This window comes from Amblyomma mixtum, chromosome 9, assembly GCF_055824585.1.
Source record: "Amblyomma mixtum isolate Tamu chromosome 9, ASM5582458v1, whole genome shotgun sequence".
NCBI classification, from domain to species: domain Eukaryota; kingdom Metazoa; phylum Arthropoda; class Arachnida; order Ixodida; family Ixodidae; genus Amblyomma; species Amblyomma mixtum.
Genome location: NC_143020.1, coordinates 87,723,327 through 87,742,298, shown reverse-complemented (window position 1 = coordinate 87,742,298; position 18,972 = coordinate 87,723,327). Strand labels below are relative to the sequence as shown.

Here is an 18,972-nt window from a genome sequence, read left to right as displayed (position 1 = left end):
CGTGGAGTATTGTTGGAGTGACGCGGGCGCGGCCGCTGCAAAGGAGTATTTTGTAGTCACTGGCGGAAGTACTGTCCTGCATTAGACCGTTGTGAGCGTGATTATGGTGATGATTACCGTAGAGGAAGTGCTCTGGTGGGGGTTGTGGTGGTGGTGGCGATGACACGGCAGCACCAAGTCTTAAGCGCACGCTCCGTCCGTTGGCCCAACCATGTGCCAACGCATAACCGACCACCGAAGCCAGTGATCCACCCTCGAACAGACAGAAGCTGCTCAGCGTCCCAAATGCGGAAAGAATCGATCGGAGCGCCTACATGCCCTGCGAGGGCAGTGTGTGTGCTGTCAGCCGCCAGGGTGCGCTCACGCATGTCGCGTCTACCGAACAGGCCCTTCTCGGGGACGCCCTCTTTTTCTTTACTTCTCCTTTCCCGCTGTCTGTCCCTCGTACATCATCTGCGGTAGTTCGCTGTTGTGCGCCTCTGGTTCACCAGCGTAATAAACCTGAACGCGTTTTGTTAGGCATTCTGTTCCTCCCCTCGTAAATCCATGAATGACTTTACTTTGTCATTTGCTGTCAGGACGACTGACAGCTACATTAGAGACCAGATTCCCACCCTTGGAAAGTTTAGAAGGGGCTCGCGCGATTAACTTCAGACACGGTCCTGATTGGCATGCCATGTGTGCGTCAGCCGCAATAATTATTATCCTACAAAGCGTGCAGACCGGAACTCTTCAGGCCCTTTTTGGTTCTTTTTTAAAGAGGTAGCGCCAGCTGGTTAAGCCTGTAATGGTCGGAGAACCACGTACAATGCGGGCTGAAAAAATATCTCTACACTTCGTTTACAGATGCGTAAGTACATAGACTGCGCACGGTATTGTGCAAACCGCTCATTCAAGATATTTATGAGACAAAAGTAACTATGCCGTCAGTGGGACATAAGACTTCCAGTTTCGACGGGCCAACGGATAAATAGGACGACAACATAATGATTTTGATATTTCCCCTTTATTGAAGGTGCGCACCTCAGTACCTGTGCAAAATTTTGTCATTGTTTGGTGGTCATATGGTATCCTGTTGTCCCCTATATTAATTTTGCAGAACTAAAATTTTGTAAAAAAAGTGTTCAAGATTTTCACCTTTCTGGGGTATTAAATGTATAACAGATATGTCGGAAGTCCATAACCTTTTTCGACACATTCATTGCCGAGACATTCAATCGTTCCGCGCGGATTCAGATAAACGGCGAAGGCATAAGAAAAAAAAGTGCAGACGACGGACGTGCCTGCTTTGCATTCATCTAGAGGCTCTCCGATTCAGCGCAATTGCGTCACCCACATGAAGATTCAGATCCCTCCTTCTCTACAATGAAAGTAAATACAAATATGTGGGCAAGAGCAAATCGCGAAGTCCAAACTGTCTCGGCGTAATTTCTTTCGAAACTGCAAACGTCATTATTTTCCTGCCTGACAAGTTACCACATTGCCGAGTTGAATGCCGGGCGGGGCGTGTGCATCCAACTTCGCTGACGATGTTTAATTTTGGCGTAACAGAAGCCACAACATTCGTTCAAGACCGTGACCTATCTCGGACATGTTTGAACTTGCAGCTACGCTGTAAAACACAGAGTGGTCTCTTGGTGCTATAATTTAGTACGTGTGACGTCATGCTCGAACAGCGTCCTCTATACTGTCGTTAGAACGCACGGAACTTATTTTTTACTTATCTTTGAATTCCTCTTTCGTTTTTCGCAACATAACGTTAATGAGAGCCCGGTAAACTAACGAGGCGAAAAGTTTTATTTCTCTCCTATCGGTTCGGATGCACGCTCTTGTGCAAGTCGGTCATGCTGCTTGCGAGCGCTGATAAGGAGTGCGTGGAACGGTGTCGTTTCCTTGTCTTCTTTTCTCTGGTGGTTTGTTTTCCTCATGTAAAGACTTCCTGCTAAATTTTTTTCCGCTTCTTCCCTTCCGCCCATTCCCAAGGGACCACGTCCCACATCCAGATCGAAGTATAGCGTGACAGTTAAAGCAAGGCATGTAATGGCTTCGTCGTGCACGCATCCGTTCAGTCGACGTCTGCTTTTTTGGCTCGTTCTATTTTTTCTATTTTTGATGACCTGCTGTATAGATGTGGGCACATGGAGGTTGCGGGGACAAACGTTCCTGTTTCGTTCGCACGGGGCATATAAATTATGCATGCATTTGCATTATTATTAAGGGGGTGATAACTTCCTGGTCTGCACCCGTTACTGCGACGTGCATTCAGCAGTCGCCGAACTGTCTGGTAAAGCTATGTGCCTCTCTCGACATTCATGAGTTCGAATGCAGGGATTACCACAGCAGTGCTGAATAGTAATGCGTCTAAAAGGCAACGAATGACAACAGACTTAAGTCGCAGAAGCACACATAGTGGTCTGGTGAAATTTCAACGTTGCCTCGGTTCTCCGTCCCGAACTATAAGCTCGCAACCTGGAATGCCAAATAAACTTTCCATTTAGCGAAGACTTCGTCGCAACACATAAAAATAGTGCCTTCGTACGTCTTTTATGATATATCAGGATTAAAGTCGATAAATGCGGTTACCTTTTTCTGTTTTTCTTTTTTTTTCTCGAATTTAACAAGATGGCATAAAGTAAGGCGCAGCAGAATCGTTAATAAAAACCACTACAAAATTTTCTTACTTGGCTACTTACGATGTTCTCTACACCAAGTACACTTCGTTAACGTAGGGACAAACTTTCGAATAGCGCACCGAAAACTGTGGCTCCTAAATATTCACAATATGCGGATGAAGCTCGAGTTATACAGAAAACCTCAGGAATTACTCGAAAAAATACATAAACCGGCATTACCAGGAAGCGATAGGTGGGTGTACAAGGTGTAAAAATGATGATCTCCATGCGAAGAAGCGCGTGTACATCATCATTTTCACATATTGTACACCCACCTCTTGTAACTGCCTGTACCACGAGCGTTTGAAGAAGTAAATGCAGGCATAAATAATAAGAAAATAAAGCTTCCTGGTCGTCATCTCGCTGTTCAGAAGGAAAGGCTGTCACTTTATCTACATGCTATCGCTTCCTAGTAATGCCGGTTTGTGCGAACTATTTTTTCAAATAATTCCTGAGGTTTTATGTGTAACTCGAGCTTCATCCGCATATTGTGAATATTTAGGAACCACATTTTTCGGTGCGCTATTCGAAACTTTGTCCCTACATTAACGAAACGTACCTGGTGTAGAGAACATCGTAAGTAGCCAAGTAATAAAATTTTGTAGTGGTTTTTATTAACGATTTTTCTGCGCCTTCGAGCGGGGTTGGTCAGCAGGTTATTACTGTTACTAGCAGTTACTAAGAAACAAGATATGTGGATTAGTTGCGTTGTCCTCTCGTGCTCGCTATATCTGTCAGCTACATCTTTTTTTTTAACACTGGGTTTCCTTACACTAACATACTACGTGCAGTGCACATGATATAAATTACCCGCTTATTGCTTAGTGAAACCCAATGAAACCTGTGATTAAATTATCTCAAGGTGACTAGAATTAGTCAAAGACCGAAAATCATGTGTGTGCCTGTGAATGCACAGGTGTTTTGTGTGCATATGTTTCGCTTCATCACATTTCACCTTCATCTGGAGTAGCTTCTCAGGTAGCAAGCATTTCCAGTAGTCCTTGATGTGACCTTTCTTCTCCTGCCATGAAACCGGAATTCTAGTGTTGAGTAGCTGAAATTTTTCACCGTAGAAGTATAAAAAAGGTTATTTCGAATTATCACCATGTTTACACTAAATATTTTTTAAATAATATAGTTAACTCTCATTTTTCTTTTCTCTCTCTCTGGCCACGTCCACACATAAATGTTAACATACCCAAACACGCATACCGTAAGTTATCTTTTATGCTATACTTCTATGCAATACGACTGCCTTGTTCATTACAAGGGGCCAAGTAATCCCTTGCACGTAGCAATGACTATTTTAGAGCGATTGGTTTCGCGAGAAAAAAATCGCTGCAGGAAATTCGCAAATTGCACACACATTTGATTCACCTATTTTTACTACGTTCCACCAAAACACCTCAAGTCAATACAGAATAATTAAGCACCTCTAGCTGGTTTGTAACACCTACGTGCAGACCGACACAGTGCATTCGCGAAACGACTTTGGGAAAATTGGTGAAGGACGCTATATGTTTCTGTTGATTTATCGTCTGGTGACTTGGTAATAGAAAAAGCTTAGCAACTTGGTTAGCGTGCCCCAACTAATCAGCTGGTCGTTGTGGCGACGCGTAGTAGTTCCTTTAGGGCGACTTAAATCGAAAATGTGCGCATAAAATATTTTTCCAGAGCATTATTTGCGCCCGTTAGCGCGACGGTAACAGCTGTTAGCTACCCTCGCTTGATCGCTTTCTATTCTTTTTGCCTGTTCATTTAACCTTGCATATGATTTATATTGCATACTCAATAAGAGTAGTGGATTAAAAAAGCAAGTTAAGTTAAATTGTGTTCACTTTTGTGCGGTTCTTGCGGCGATCTTTGAATTTGAATCTCTCACGAAGCACTGATATTTAGCAACCACCTATACCTACAACGGCTTTGCAAAGGCTACTTAACTTCAAGCGATAAAGTGCCCATAGCTTTCTTTATCCCTTCGCGGGACGGGGTCAATGGTTGTGCGAGGGAGAATATTAATTTCTTTTGTTTTTTAAAGCGTCCGGAGTTTTGACGAAGTAAGTGCAGCCGCCTATATTTGAAATCCATATGGTAGGTCCATTTTGTGTCTACAAAGAAGGAACCTTTTTCAAAAACAAGAAATAAAGATGAGCATCGCGAAGTTCTACGGTCGGCCTAGAGAGACTTGCATGATGCGGCAACTTTTTTCACCTCTCATACTGTGGAGGACACACCAGTTGAAATTTCGTTGCAGAAGCAGGTTCGAATTATAAAGAAAACTGACTAAGCACAATGCTACTTTTTAAAGAACAGGACTGCTATTCCACGAACGTGAAGGTGTGAGGCGAGCAGGAATTCCTTAAGATTGGCTTGGTTTATGGGGTTTAACGTCCCAAAGCGACTAAGGCTATGAGAGAAGCCGTAGTGGAGGGCTCCGGAAATTTCGACCACCCGGGGTTCTTTAACGTGCACTGACATCGCACAGTACATGGGTCTGTAGAATGTCTCCTCCAAAGAAATTCAACCGCCGTGGCCGGGATCGAACCCGCGTCTTTCGGGTCAGCAGCCGAGCACCATAACCACTCATCCACCGCGGCGGCTAGGAATTCCTTAAGACTTCGAACCATTCATGTTATTTTTGTAAAATAAGGGGTACCGAATATCCAGACACAAATTTTAAGATTCTTCCCAATAGTAGAGCAATGATTGTCTGAAATGGTATTGTGATTTGGGAACTTTAACACAAAATGAGTGGAGCAAAGAAACACTACAAAAGCTAGTTGCTCAACTCTTCAAGTCAACTGACACTCAGACGCGGCTCCTTACGTAATAAGATTTCGGTCCCATTATTTCCCATTACAGTTTCACCTTCCCCCAACACGACTGCCTGATCTGTTTGATGAAGGAGCGGTGTCGTCGATTGGACCAATCATCTAGGGTGGAGAATATAGTTAAGGAATACAAAAGAAGTTAATCTAATTATTTTGCCATCTATGAAAAACAATGCGTCCACGTGCTAACATAAGCAAAAGGAGCCGGCTGTTTTTATTGCATTAAATCGTGTCTTAGTAGTCATCGTACAAAACTGTGTGTTCGTGAAAAAGTTCTTATATTTGAAATTTATTTCTATGAGTGTGTTGGCAGCACATTAAGGCAGGTTCAAATTCAAGAACTGTGAGGCAGACCACGTATTATTTAATAACCAAAACGAACGGGGCAATACATTTCAGGCAACAATACAAGAGCACAAAGAAACAGAACAAAAAAGGACACAAAGAAAAATAAATCGTCTTATAAATTCGAGGCCAGTATTTGGAGCCTAAAGCAGTTAATGGAAACGCATTTGCTATTTTGGAAACTGAAAAAAACTAATGTTATCTCGACGCAAAGAAGCAGGTGGTAATAAATCAAAACACAAATACACGGGGGGTAACTCGAAAAACGACTCCAAATGCGCTACTACCTTAGTTTTTAAGCAACTGTAATGTACTAAGACCTCTGGAGCTGACGCAATTTAATAAGAATCTTAATTTCTTTTACACAACACATAATGAGGCTTAAAAGCCCGGAGCATGTTCCGTGTGCTTCTGTCTGCGCGAGTGCATGCAACAGCATGTGTTTCATTATAAAAGAGGCAGAAGACATTAAGGTGAGTAGAAAGCCGCGAATGTAAATTTGACAATCTGAGTGCAGATTTTTTTCTCGGGCCATTTCCCCAGCGTTGGCGAGAAATTTTGCGGCTTTGTGGGTAGTGGGCAAGGCCGAAAAGGGCAGCTAATTATCCATTGTTATACCTTGCTGTGCTATCTTAACGAGTTATCGCGTGGTGCTGAAGTCATTATTGTTCCTGACCTCATGCAATAAAAGATTAGTTTTTGCGGAATTGGTGCTCTCGTGTGGTTGACAATTTTTTTCAATGTAGTAATGCTATTATTTTAAGTGGCAATGCGGTAAAAAACGAAAGTTGCTGTGAAAAGGGAAGAATTGCTTGCTTTCATCAAAGTAAACTGACCAGTCGAATATGAAAAGTAGTCTTTCATAAGACGAAAAACATGGTGTGCCCTGCAATGTCGCTCAACATTTTCTGTTATTTTCAGGAGATGACCTGGATGATTACAACGACAACCTGGCCCGTCTTCTATTCTTCACACGAAAGTAAGCTTGTGTCAGCTTTTCACCTGTTTGAGATATTTTGAAAACCTTTATCTTCTAGTAACTGCAGATAAGCTAGAAAAATATATACTTTACTCATAGTACCCCTAAAGTAACAAAAAAACGATTTATTTCCTGGCAACAACAGAAACTATTTCAAGAGTAAACCTTGCAACAATTTGAATTACTTGTATTACCTATTATTTGCCTTTTAAGCTCATATTTTAAGATATTAGCTTTAGGAACTATAGACATCTCATATTAGTTGTATATTTTCTTCACTGTAATGATGCATAAGACGATAAATTACATAAATCACCATTGTATATTCACCTATAGCCGCTCAATAATTTATACTCGACTGTCTTCTTGATTCTAGTTCGGTTCAAATTTCATAAAAAGAACGACGTGTGACGTGGAAGATATGATTAGGCGATGATAGGCATGAAAACTGTTAAATATAATAAATGGCACTTAGTTTAATTCTCCACAGAAGATGAATTCTCTACAGCTTAATTCTCAACAGAAGAAAATGATTACACGTGTATTGACAAAATATTGTAACGTGGCGGCCAGCCGAAGAATGAGGCGTGGTGAACGATGGCTATGAGATGATTTAATGGCCGCTGGCCTAGAGCGGGCGCTCCGTCCCGCGCCACTGCCAGCTTCGTATTCGTCACACTACCCGGGGCCTCCGAGCGATCGTCCCGATCGGTAACGAACAGACGGCGAAATGGCGATGGTCTTGAGTGAAGGATCGAACAATATGTAGAAGATGGTGCAGTGCTGGCCGCCACGATGAGAAAGATGAGAGAATGAGTCCCGGTCCACGAAGCATCCGCGCCGTAGGGTGCCAGGAGCTGACGGCCGAGGTCTCTGGACGCACCGAACGGCGGGGGCAGGGGGGCGGTGTCTTCACGTTTGGGTCTTGGGTCAGTGGGGTCTTGGGTCGGTGGGGTCGGTGGTCGGTGGGGTCTTGGGTCGGTGGGATGTTGGGTCGGTGGGGTCTTGGGTCCGTCGGGTCTTGGGTCCGTTGGGTCTTGGGTCCGTCGGGTCTTGGGTCCGTCGGGTCTTGGGTCCGTCGGGTCTTGGGTCGTCGTGTCGTCTGGTCCGGCGGGGGACGGGGCTGGGGTGAGCGGCGAGGTCGGTTCAGGTCAGGCGGGCTGGGGCACGGCCGTGCGGCGCTGACCAGGTACTCACGGCCGACGTTCACGGCAGGCCCAGGACGCCGAAGCTCCGTGACCAGGATGGCGATGAAGGGACCCCAGCACCTCACACCAAATGTAACGTGGCGGCCAGCCGAAGAATGAGGCGTGGTGAACGATGGCTATGAGATGATTTAATGGCCGCTGGCCTAGCGCGGGCGCTCCGTCCCGCGCCACTGCCAGCTTCGTCTTCGTCACAATATATTCTTCTGTTTCGTATCACTGTGATTGTCGAGAGCGCAGATGGTAGAAGCCTAAAAGAAACCTTATTACAGGCCAGAAAAAATGTGTGCTGGAACCTAGGAAAGGAATATTTTTATTGCACCTCAGTGCAGGTACCAAGTCCACAAAAATATGGATGTTTACAGTCGCTTCAAGAAGGCAGCTGACATGCTCTTCTCCAATAAGTGCAAGCTGTATGCTTTTCGCATTTCAGCCTGTCCCAAATGCAATAGTCTTGCTTTCGTCGTGCTGAACGTCGTTATGAGATCCCGAGAAAACCTCAGTTCGTGTCGTAACAACTTCGCCATAGCATAGCCATAACACAGCAGCGAAATGCACTTTTGCAACCATACGCTCTCCAACTGAGGACCACACGGTTCGGCTTCGTCGATTTGCCCGACGTCCGGCTACAACCTGACTCGGAACTGCGGTCCTGTTCTTATGTCCATCCACAAATGTCGTGGCTAGGGTAGCTGGTTCCACAATAATGTGCAAAAAGGTGCCCAGCAGTGGCAAGAATTGATTGCATCGTGGGGACAAACAGCTTCCAACAAAAAAGATGAAGCAGGGCGGGAAAAGAATTGGTGCGCCGTAGTGTCGCGCTCGGATAAACAACCTTTCCATCTTTTCCGTACACAGCTCTTTTTTTCTAGCCGGACCGCAGGGACACTCGCAGTTCGGGTGTAGTGCCCGTGGAAGCATCAATATCACATGATCCTTTACAATCTGGCTTATACATTCATGTATTGCTTCGGCTCCCTGAAAGAAGCAGACACTAAACAAACCAAGTTGTTCCTTTTGGGCGATAGAACATTTTTCACTTTCATTGTAGGCACAGAGCTTGTTCACACGCACTCAGAACTGGTCTCAATATAGGAGCGCTTCGCAGCGATTTTTGTTTAACCCTAGCAAACAAGCTTCGGAAAACAAGCGATGAGCAATCACAGAACCACAAGCAATCCGTGCGCGTTGCTGTTCCAGGGTAAAGGTAGATTACCCCAAGTACAACAAGCCAGAAATAATCACAAGTGCTAAACAAATAACGATTTCATACTGACTGAAATTTTCTTTCTTATCACTGTCCATAATGATATGGAGCTACCTATCTTGAATTGCTACAAGCACATTAACAAACTTTGTTTCAGTGTTTACAAGCCACTAATTTCAAACATTACCATGAAGCAGCAGTGTTCGTTTTTCTCTCAGTTTTAGCAGTGCAGTCTCGGAACTTGCATTTAGGAACACATTTTTTTATGAACGTGCAGCTTTGAAACACAGTGTTCTTTATTTTTGTGCTTCATTGTTCTGTGACCAAATTCGCAGCACTTAGCCAATAACACTGGCATGCTGCTTAAGTTTGCTGTTATCAAGTAATAGGGACATCATAGTTTTTTCTGTATTATTAGTATTATATTTACGGATATGTACTGCCGGGTGCAAGTTGGTATATAACACTTGCGGCTGCATGGCTCGCTGCTTTCGGCGTTTACGCCAAGCTGGAACACAACGCATCGAAATGAACGAACTGACAAATCACTGTATGAAAAACTTCAATTTCTCATTTGTCTAGAAAGCAGGAGCTGCTGGAAAGTTGTGCAACAATCAAATCTAACTGGATGCGCTAGTGTTATGCGTCACTATTCATCACTGTCGTTCAGAACAGTACATCTTACACCTGTCAAGGTTTCATGTACCGTTCTTTCCTGCGATAATCCTGTGCGGGATTATCAGTAAATGGACGTAAATAATTTTTAATCCGTTGGCACGTTGTCATTTAACACCTACAGGTAATAAATGCGCTCGAATTCCACTGAGTGCCAGCTTTGTAAACAAACCTTATCTCCTACAAGAGAAGCATTCTAGCATTTATCACAAGTGCGACGAATGATGGACGTCCCATTTTTACCAAGCAATAATTTCTACTTTTTTCTGTGGAGCATTGCACAGTTTTATGCTATTGAAGGTTATTAGAAACTGCAACTATTTGTCTGATGAGGCTGTTCTAATAGGGACACAAAAAATTGTCTGCTAACGCGGCATATACACTGGCCAACTTTAAAAATTCTGTACATCCGTTCGACAATCCTCTTTGGAAACCAGTCATACATGAACTGCATGCTTAGTTTTGGAGAATTAAGCCATTCAATTTTTATTTTCTTTTAGATATAATGTCGTTAACGCAAGGAGTCCTCACATGGCAGATTAAACATGAACGTTCGAAATTCTTGCCTCGTGGTACCTTTCAACATTCTAATTTGGTTTTCGGTGCGATAAAGAATGCACGAACCATCAACGTACGCTTAGAAGGTTTGCCTTCAGAGGCACGTGCATAATGATAGCCTTTTTGCCTGCCGATCAAGGTCTCCGTCTCGGCGCCAGTCAACTCGCTTACACTGCAAGCGAAATCATGACACGTTCGATCGCTTTTTTGCGGAGAGAACGAGCCGTTAGCGTGACAGCAATCCTTAAAGCTGCTATCAGCGTTCACGAAAACAGTACCCTATTCACGGAACCTTAAACATCAAGCTAAAAAATGATGAATAAGATAGAGTCGTCTCATCTGCTGGGCACGATGAATAAGAAAACGATATAAATGTTTCGTTGAGCCAAGTTCGCCAAAGTTCTTAAAAATTTCAGAAACGACCAGTTTGCTCAAAGACAAAAATACACCAGGCACCACCACTTAAAAACGGATAACTTCGTTGCACGAGTTCAGGCGTTTTCATTACTGATTAGTTATCGCCTCCCTTTAATTTTAGTTCCCCAATCCTGAAGAAGCCCAACAATTGTCGAGAGGGGTAACTTTCATGCGAATTTTGACGGCGACAGTTGTTTGTGTTGCCTCGAAAGGTGTTCAATTGCGCTGCCACACTTCACAGCTCGTGGTATGAGCGTATTTGCTCAGCCGGCGACACATAAGTTACGCGTGTGTGTAGGTGCTTAGAAGTAAATTTAAAGGTAGACTAAAGCGGAATCGGAAGTCGTCTTTTTCACGCAGGAACTTTATCTACACGTTCCGAGCATTCTTAGAAACTTCGAATTATTGTCCTGTGCGGCCAATTTTTCTAATTCAATTATGATTAAAAGTCGCGGCTCCCGTCTTTTTTTTTTTTTTAGTCACCGCTGAAGGTAGGAAGATTCAACTAACGCGTGGAGTGCCATTCAGGCTGTCGCGTACGGCTTCGCCCTCGCTTTTATTTGTTGTTTATGTTTCCGTGAATACATAGATCCAGTCAGAAGCAACATTGCTGCAAATTAGACCCACGGAAATAAAAATACGCATGCACTCTTTGCCTTCGCCAATCGTTACGTATTACTCCGCCGATGGCAAAGCGGTAAGCCGACACGGGACTAGAGGAAAGGCAACCCACGCCTTGGTTGATGCCTCCTACCGCACAGCGGTGAGTTCAAAAAAAGGCGGGAGCCGGGGCGTTTAATCTAATTTAACTTAGTGAAATCGGCCACATAAGAAAATAATTCGAAGGTTCTAAGAATGCTCGGAATGTGTAGATCGAGTTCCCGCGGTAAAAAGACGAGTTCAGATTTCTCTTTAGGGCACCTTAAAGGAAAGTGAAGGCGTGGTTGCCGTCGCACAGTCAGTGGATGCATAGACCGTACCGTGAAGGAACGTGACTAAGAGGAACAAAAGGTAGGAGATTTAAAATAGTGTCAACGTTTAAGCTCGCTATCGCTGAATTTAGTGATTTATAAACCAAGCAAAAGCTCTGTATATTTTTTTTTGCAGGCGTAACTTGCAGGCGTAGTCGTACTAGCATATCGACAGCCGCTCATGCACCCCATTAATGGTACTGTCCATATCGAGCTCCATGACGTTTATTATTAGCTACAGCGTGACGAACTCGCTGAAAGACCAATGCGTGCATTGTGAAGCTCATATTATGGTATTAACTCTCCGCTTTCCAAATGGCAAGCTTTTTATCCTTGTCGTTTTGGGATAGCATGACCTAAGTTTCTCTGCTACACACTTCTGCTTCCCAGAGCACCTGTGGCACTCCCTAAGCCTAAAGTATTCTGTCCTAATAACTGACCCTGAATTCTATGGGAATATGGCCAAAAAATAATTCGAACTTACGGGATAGTTCACAGCAGCGCTATATGAAAAAGCAACACAATAAATTTCTGTCATCCCAATACATCTTTTGTAGTATTTTGGAAATGACCTTGCAGTAACAACAAAATTCCTTATAGTTACAACATGGTTTCTGTCAAACTACCCAGTCTTTTGCCACAGTGACCGATCGTAACAACATGGCAGATGGAAATAGTGCAAAAAAAGACATGTATCTCTACTACAGGACGGGGAAATGCTCTGTCATATTTTGATCACGTCTCTGACGCATTTTTCGAATGGGGCTTTGAAAAAGAGGAAGTAGCTGAAGATAGCCTCGATGGAATGGATATCATTCTGTGGTAGCACAAGTGGATACAACCCTCGAAAACTCGTACAGAGCAGCCGAACGCTATTGGCTTTCAGCCACTGCGGTGGGCCACGATGGAACGAGGAAAAGCTTGAGTCTATAAGAAGATAAAAGGGAATATGCATCCGTGCAGGAGTCTCGTCGAACATTCGCAAACATAAATGCCAGTTTTTTTTTTCTCCTCATCCCTCCACCTTTTTTCCAATCTCGTTTCCACTCACAACGGCTACTATGTTCGGAGACTATGCGAGAACGCGAAAGCTGCACAGATACGGGTCAATTTGAACCTCCCGTTTGCTTTTTTTATACCCGTACTACCTTCTTTTACGTCGGTGCTCTCTCGCTGTTGATGTTTTTGTGCACAGCGTCTTAAGCAAAGGCTGACCTTTTCGACCGGAATGAAATGCAAGAAGCCTCCATGTATTTCTCTAAACATACTTATGCCAATAGCTACCCCCATTCAGTCTTTTGACTGTGAGCTTATCCCCACACTTAACCTTGGACTATTTCATTCCAACAACCTTCATCTTCCTGCGCGAATTTTTTTGTTGATATTTGTTTTTCTATCACCCACGTTCGCGCTCCTCGCGTTGATATTAGATTTAGCCTCTTAAATTTACTGCGCTGCTACGGCGATCGTTGTGAAGTGCTTCGAGTATATTAACCCGGTAAGCCACTTATCGAATTCACCCTACTGTGTAGCTACTATCCACCTTTGAAGTCTTTGGATATATTCAATCAGTTTATTAACTCAAAGTGTTAGTTCTATTTTTTTTTTCACCGGAGGCAATAAGTTGCAGTCCTTCGAATCCAGCAGATTGTGTTCAGCGCCAGTACTGAAACTGTATTCTCTAAACTTCCTCGATTTGTATTCTTGTCATTTCTGGCGATGTTATTTGATTCTCGGTGGCAGTTTGTTTTGCCGTCTATCTGAGAGAACGGAGATGGGTAATCCAGGATGTGAGCAAATATCTGTTTTCTTGTTCGGATTCGTGTCAGACTGCTCAGTATTGAAAGTGGAATTAAAAGAATAATTTTTAGCTAAACGAGCTCGGAATCACCTCCTCAGGGGAGCAAATAAGCTCGCTCAATCTCTAGATCCTGTCTTCATGAAGACCTGAGCAAAATAATTCACTTCTACATGCAGCAGAGAACCCACAATCGCGCGCGAAAGTAGGCGAGTCCTTTCCAGCGACTTTTTTGTGCTGGCGCCCTGCTCCGTCTCAAGCTGCTGCGTGATGCATATTAGTTAAATAGCCATTACGCAGGTGGCTAGATATGGTCGTTAATTAGCTACCATGGCCGCAGGAACACCACAACTTTATTGACAGTCCCTTTCAGAGCTCTTTTAACTCTTTCCTGTCCGCGGGGAAAATGGTGGTTCTCATGTCATATCATTAATATTTTTTTTCTTTAACAAAACTTGCTTGGTACAGGAGTGTATGGTACCGAATTGTAGAGGAGGAAACTCTCTTCACATTTTTATTAGTGACAGTAAACATGCTTTTTTGAGTAAGAGATGAAAAAAAAATTATCAGAAAGAAAATTGTAGCTACAAAGAAAAACACACAAAAACATCAAAGTTCCGTCACAAAAATAACACATAAAAAATTTCAAAATGTACATTTTTTACAACAGGGATTGATGCAACATTGCAGCAAATTTTAGTTTGCTGCGAACAGTATTAGCTGGGCTAGGAAAGGAAACAGTAGTCCTAGTGACTATTGTGCCACCGCGCGAAACAGTTCCTTGTTGCCGTGAAGCAGAGGTTGGCCGCACATGTCTCACAGAAAACATTTGTTTTTTGTTCCACCTTTTTTTCTTCGTAGCACAATTTGCAGTTCCGGTACTTTGCATTTTCTGCGGCTTGTGCTGCAGCCCCTGAGGTGAATCACGAGGCGGAAACAGAGGGCGAACATAGGGGTCCTGAGGATGTGGCTCATGAAATCCGAGGAGTTGCTCGATCAATTAAAGTCTGAACGTGAACTGATCAAATCTTGATGTCCTCGACAATTCTGGTGCTTCGGGATGCTGCTGGCGATGCGCGTCAAAAAGTATGAAGCTGTTGACGACCGCGCCGCCGAGCGCCGTGCGACACTCCGGCGCGCAACGCCGAGGTCGACACTTGGCTGTCTTCGAGCCGAAAACACGACTCTCTGCGCTGCCGGCGGCAAGTAATCCCGCCCGAAAGACGTTGACACCCTGCAGATAAGAGTTATGACCTTCAGAACACTCTGATCTTTTCCGATAAGCGCGCAGCAAAAGCGGAACATTTCGGGGGAGAAAGCGAAACTTACCGAGGCATGGCTGTTGACGTTCCGGCTCGGTCTGACGCAGTTTCGCTGTCGGTGCTGAAGTCTGAAGAGCCGAAGTCGTCTTCTGAATCCTCACTGCTGCTGTTCTCGTCCAAAAACGAACTCTCAGGAGCATCAATTTCTGTGGAAACGCGCGGTTCGGCGCAGCAGCAGCGCGCGACGTCGACGCCATGGTGGAAACAAGGAGCGCCAGTCAGCTGACTCCGGAGGGGCTTCAAAAATCACCGCTTGGCGGAAAAAGTCAAACCAAAAGCGAAACTGAAAGAAGAGTTCCTTTATTTCACACTGGATAGCGCTAGTTGTGCAGGAACGCTTCAAAAAGCGGGAAAATACGAACTTGAAACCATCGATAGCGGGCTATCGATGGGAATAGGCGCGGACATGAAAGAGTTAACACCCATGCCTAAGGATTCCACTTTGTGTCCCACTCTTAAACACTAGACTACGCGGGAGATAAATGTTCCCTCAACTTTTAATAGCTGTAAACTGAACGCAGAGCAGATAGTCAAGTATGTGCCACCTAGGGCAACTGGAGCAAAGTAGAAAGGAGCAGTGCCACAAAGCAACGCATCTTTGCCCGAACAGATTGATACGGGTGAGGTGTTTCGCACCGAAAACTTAGCAGAACACTAAGAAGACAAAGGCGCATGATGACAATTTTAACGACATGCTCGTAACTCCAAGAGCGACCTTTGCCTACAACACATTTGACCGCACTTTTTCTTCTATTAACTCACTCTTTCTGACTTCAGTTTCTGATGCTACGCACTGTCCATGCAAATGTTCAGCGTTCCGTGTTTGACGGCGTTAGACAAGTACTTGATTGCATTCACTCTGATAGCTGCAGAGCCCTACGTTAAGTTCATAGGCGAACAAAAACCACGGACTAGAGCGGTTCCCCAATATCGAACTTTGGGCTGTTTTGCCTCCAATCTCTTTATCGTTCACCCTGCAATAAGAAAATAACAACCTCGGGATCAAATGGTGTACCAGCCCTTCCTCTATGCGGTCGATAAGGAATCAAAACACTCATCCTTCTTCTGAGAGCACGCGAGGCTTCAGTGTATTCTAAGGGCGCAAACAAGTCGATACTTTTACTTTGAAAGAAAACAAGCAAAACATGCGGCTCCTCCAAACCCTCCATTCGGTCTGGGAACTATTCCACTGGACGACAAAAAAAGTGGCGCTCTTCAAGCCGGAAGCAATAAGCTCTCTTTTTCTTCGCTTCGATCTCTATTGCCTCCGCTTTTTCATACGACCGCCCGTACAAAGATCCGGTCGTTGAGAGACAGGAACGAAAGGCACCGTTATCTTTGTTCTACGCCCCAGAATCTCGTGGCTATCGTGTCCTTTTATCTATAGATCCTTGGGGGAATTCGTGGCAGTATGTAGTACGTTGAATATCGTGGTAGTAAAAAAAAAAAAGCTGGCACGTCCACTCCTGCGTGGGCATTGGCGATGTCCAAGCCATCGACGCGTTGTCCCTCCACTGCCTGCGGGTCTGGTCCTTCACTTGTCCTCCGCAATGGCGTTCGATGTTGTTCATTGTCCCCAAGACAGTCAGGGCATACAGAACCGAAGAACAATGACGGCGGTGCCCTTGGCTTTGTGCGCCTTTCCCCCACACGTTCCGAGATGCCTTCGCGAATGCGGGAGAGGCAAGGGGAAACCGCCTTCGCAGGAGTGGACGCGATAGGGAGCCAAGGCTTGACGAACGCGTGGGCAAAACTCGACGCTGTGACTGTCGGACTCACGGCTGGCTGATCCGGGTTGGTGACGCCCCTCGTCGTCTTTGGTGTTCTACTTTTCTTTTTGTTTCATTTCTTTCTCGATAGGGTTGATTGTCACGCCCTTACTTTTGTTCGGCCGGCGGTTCTCTTGGACAAGACATCGTGACCGACGCATCGACGCCAACGGCTAGCGGTCGAACTCTGCGCTTCGTCGCTAACTCTACGGCATCGCGACCCTCTCACGGGAGACAGGCGTTGGCGGGCTATTGAGAGAGTCGCATGCCGACCCGTCAAGATTGAGGAGCGGTGAGAAGAGCAAGGGAAACAAACTAGGTGAAAGTGAACCAAAATGGAAAAAGCAAGCGGGACGTCTTCCCCGTCTCGTCGACAACAGGACAGCCAGAAGCCTTTCAGCGAGAAACCACGGTCTGGGCATGAAGTGTGGGCGTGATGCGGCGAGCAAATTTCATTTGTAGGAGAGGCAGTGCGGTCCGATTTCTTTGTCCGAAGCGTGTTTTTCCCCTTGAAGATAACGACATACCGTTCCTTTGGTAATTCCTCTGCGCCCACAAATAGCCCGTCCTCCAGTCCTGTTCCTTTTCTTACACGAGTCACCCATTGTATATTGCGCAACATCTTTTCAGAAAGCACATATTTTGTAACACGTTTACGATGCCGTGTGTGTTCATACACATAATTTCTTACGCGCTACAATACTCTTCCGCATGACAATCCTCAATATGAAGCAATAGCTTTTTCGGTTTGTAGAAAGTAAATAAAAGTAATAGCTTTCGTGGGAAGTTTTTTTTCTTGCTCGACACGTTCTCTGCCTCATGTAAAAAGCTTCTGCTTTTCAAATCAATTAGTTTTAAGCGATAACATATTCAGTAATATTAAAAATTGATCAACACCACAAAAAAAGTAAACAAATTAAAAATCCCCTGTGCCCCTTGGTTTCTGTGGCTGTTGGCTTCTCTCATGTAAGGAAAGAAATGCTTGTCGGTGGGAAGACAGAGCTGTCACGTAGGCGAAGGCTGAGCGCAAGAACTAACGGCAACGCAAATAAAAAGCAGAGAAATTCCAATTTCTAAACACAAAAGTAAAAATGAATATGTGTTTAAAAAGCACGACTGCTCACGAAACAGCTCTCCGGGTAAGAAATTCATAGGCGGAAAAATACTGCCTTGTTCTGAGGCTTTGATTAATGCTTGCCGTAGCTTCTAAAAGTGTTCAAAAACATGTTTTTTTTTTCATACATTACACCGTAGCTAATTTAGCCTGCTATTTTATTTTTTCATTTCGTGGAGGCCCTGATAACTAAAGTCCGGAAATTCTTAAAGGCAGAACTCTTTGCAAGCGCGGTCTCGTTTCCTGACTTTCAAAATAGATCCATGCCACACCCCTTTTAATACAGCACTCGGCTACATAGCTCTTTAACATATGACGCGTCTAAGTGGGCTGTTAAAACCAAGTTATACGCTCGCTGATGTGAATACCAAAAACTTGGCTTTTAGTTCCGGTTTCGTCAAAAGTTGCGGCTTCAAGTGTTCTTAGTTTAAAATATTTTTTTTAATTGAAAGCCTATATGATTATAGCACCAAGCGCTAAAGATTCAGGGAATGTCTACGTAGGGCCTTATTACTGCAGTATTAAATATCAACGAACTAAAATAACACCTAACAAAAAAACCTAATCTACAATAACACTTTCAGCGATTAACAAAACAAGATCTCAACCATGCTTTCAACATCCTGCTTACCGTGTAACCAAATCCTGTCAACATTACTACGTTTCCAGCATCACATTACTATGTTCCGAAAATTCGCAACATAATTCCTTTAGTGCAACCTCTGCTTTTTGAAATGTTTGAAAGTATACAGCTTATCACCACGAAAGCTGCGAAATGTGCTCCAAGCACTACTTGTCTATAAAAAATGCTCGACGATAACTAAGCTTTAAACATGAAAAAGATGTCAAAATTTGTGACTGAAAGGAATTCGTTTTAGGATTTTAAAACCCATATTCCCAAGATTCCGGCGTATGTTATCACAGAAAGTATTCCCAGCGACATCAATACGTAACACAAAAACTCATCAGTTTCGGAAGCAAGCTTTCGAAATGACTAGTTGTGGTAACCTATGCTTGCCACGGGATGCCAGCACAGAGCGCAAAAATAAATGTGCCGACACGTCGTTCTCCCTTAAATACGTATCTTCTTGCACATACATATATTTTTC

At 44.2% G+C, this 18,972-nt stretch overlaps 1 protein-coding gene and 1 long non-coding RNA gene across 5 annotated transcripts in view; one reads left to right on the top strand and one right to left on the bottom strand.

The window, feature by feature from the left end:
- The window catches only part of LOC149330036 (uncharacterized), a 287,954-nt gene that overhangs the window by 219,930 nt on the left and 49,052 nt on the right, over positions 1-18,972 (bottom strand). The window lies entirely within an intron of this gene.
- LOC149330038 (xibalbin-1-like) overlaps positions 1-18,972 on the top strand; it is a 156,015-nt gene that overhangs the window by 131,354 nt on the left and 5,689 nt on the right. For all 4 annotated transcript variants that reach the window (XM_089560746.1, XM_089560747.1, XM_089560745.1 and 1 more), the window contains exon 4: positions 6,770-6,827. In XM_089560746.1, the coding sequence (XP_089416872.1) occupies positions 6,770-6,827 (58 nt within the window). The remainder of the gene's footprint in view (positions 1-6,769; positions 6,828-18,972) is intronic.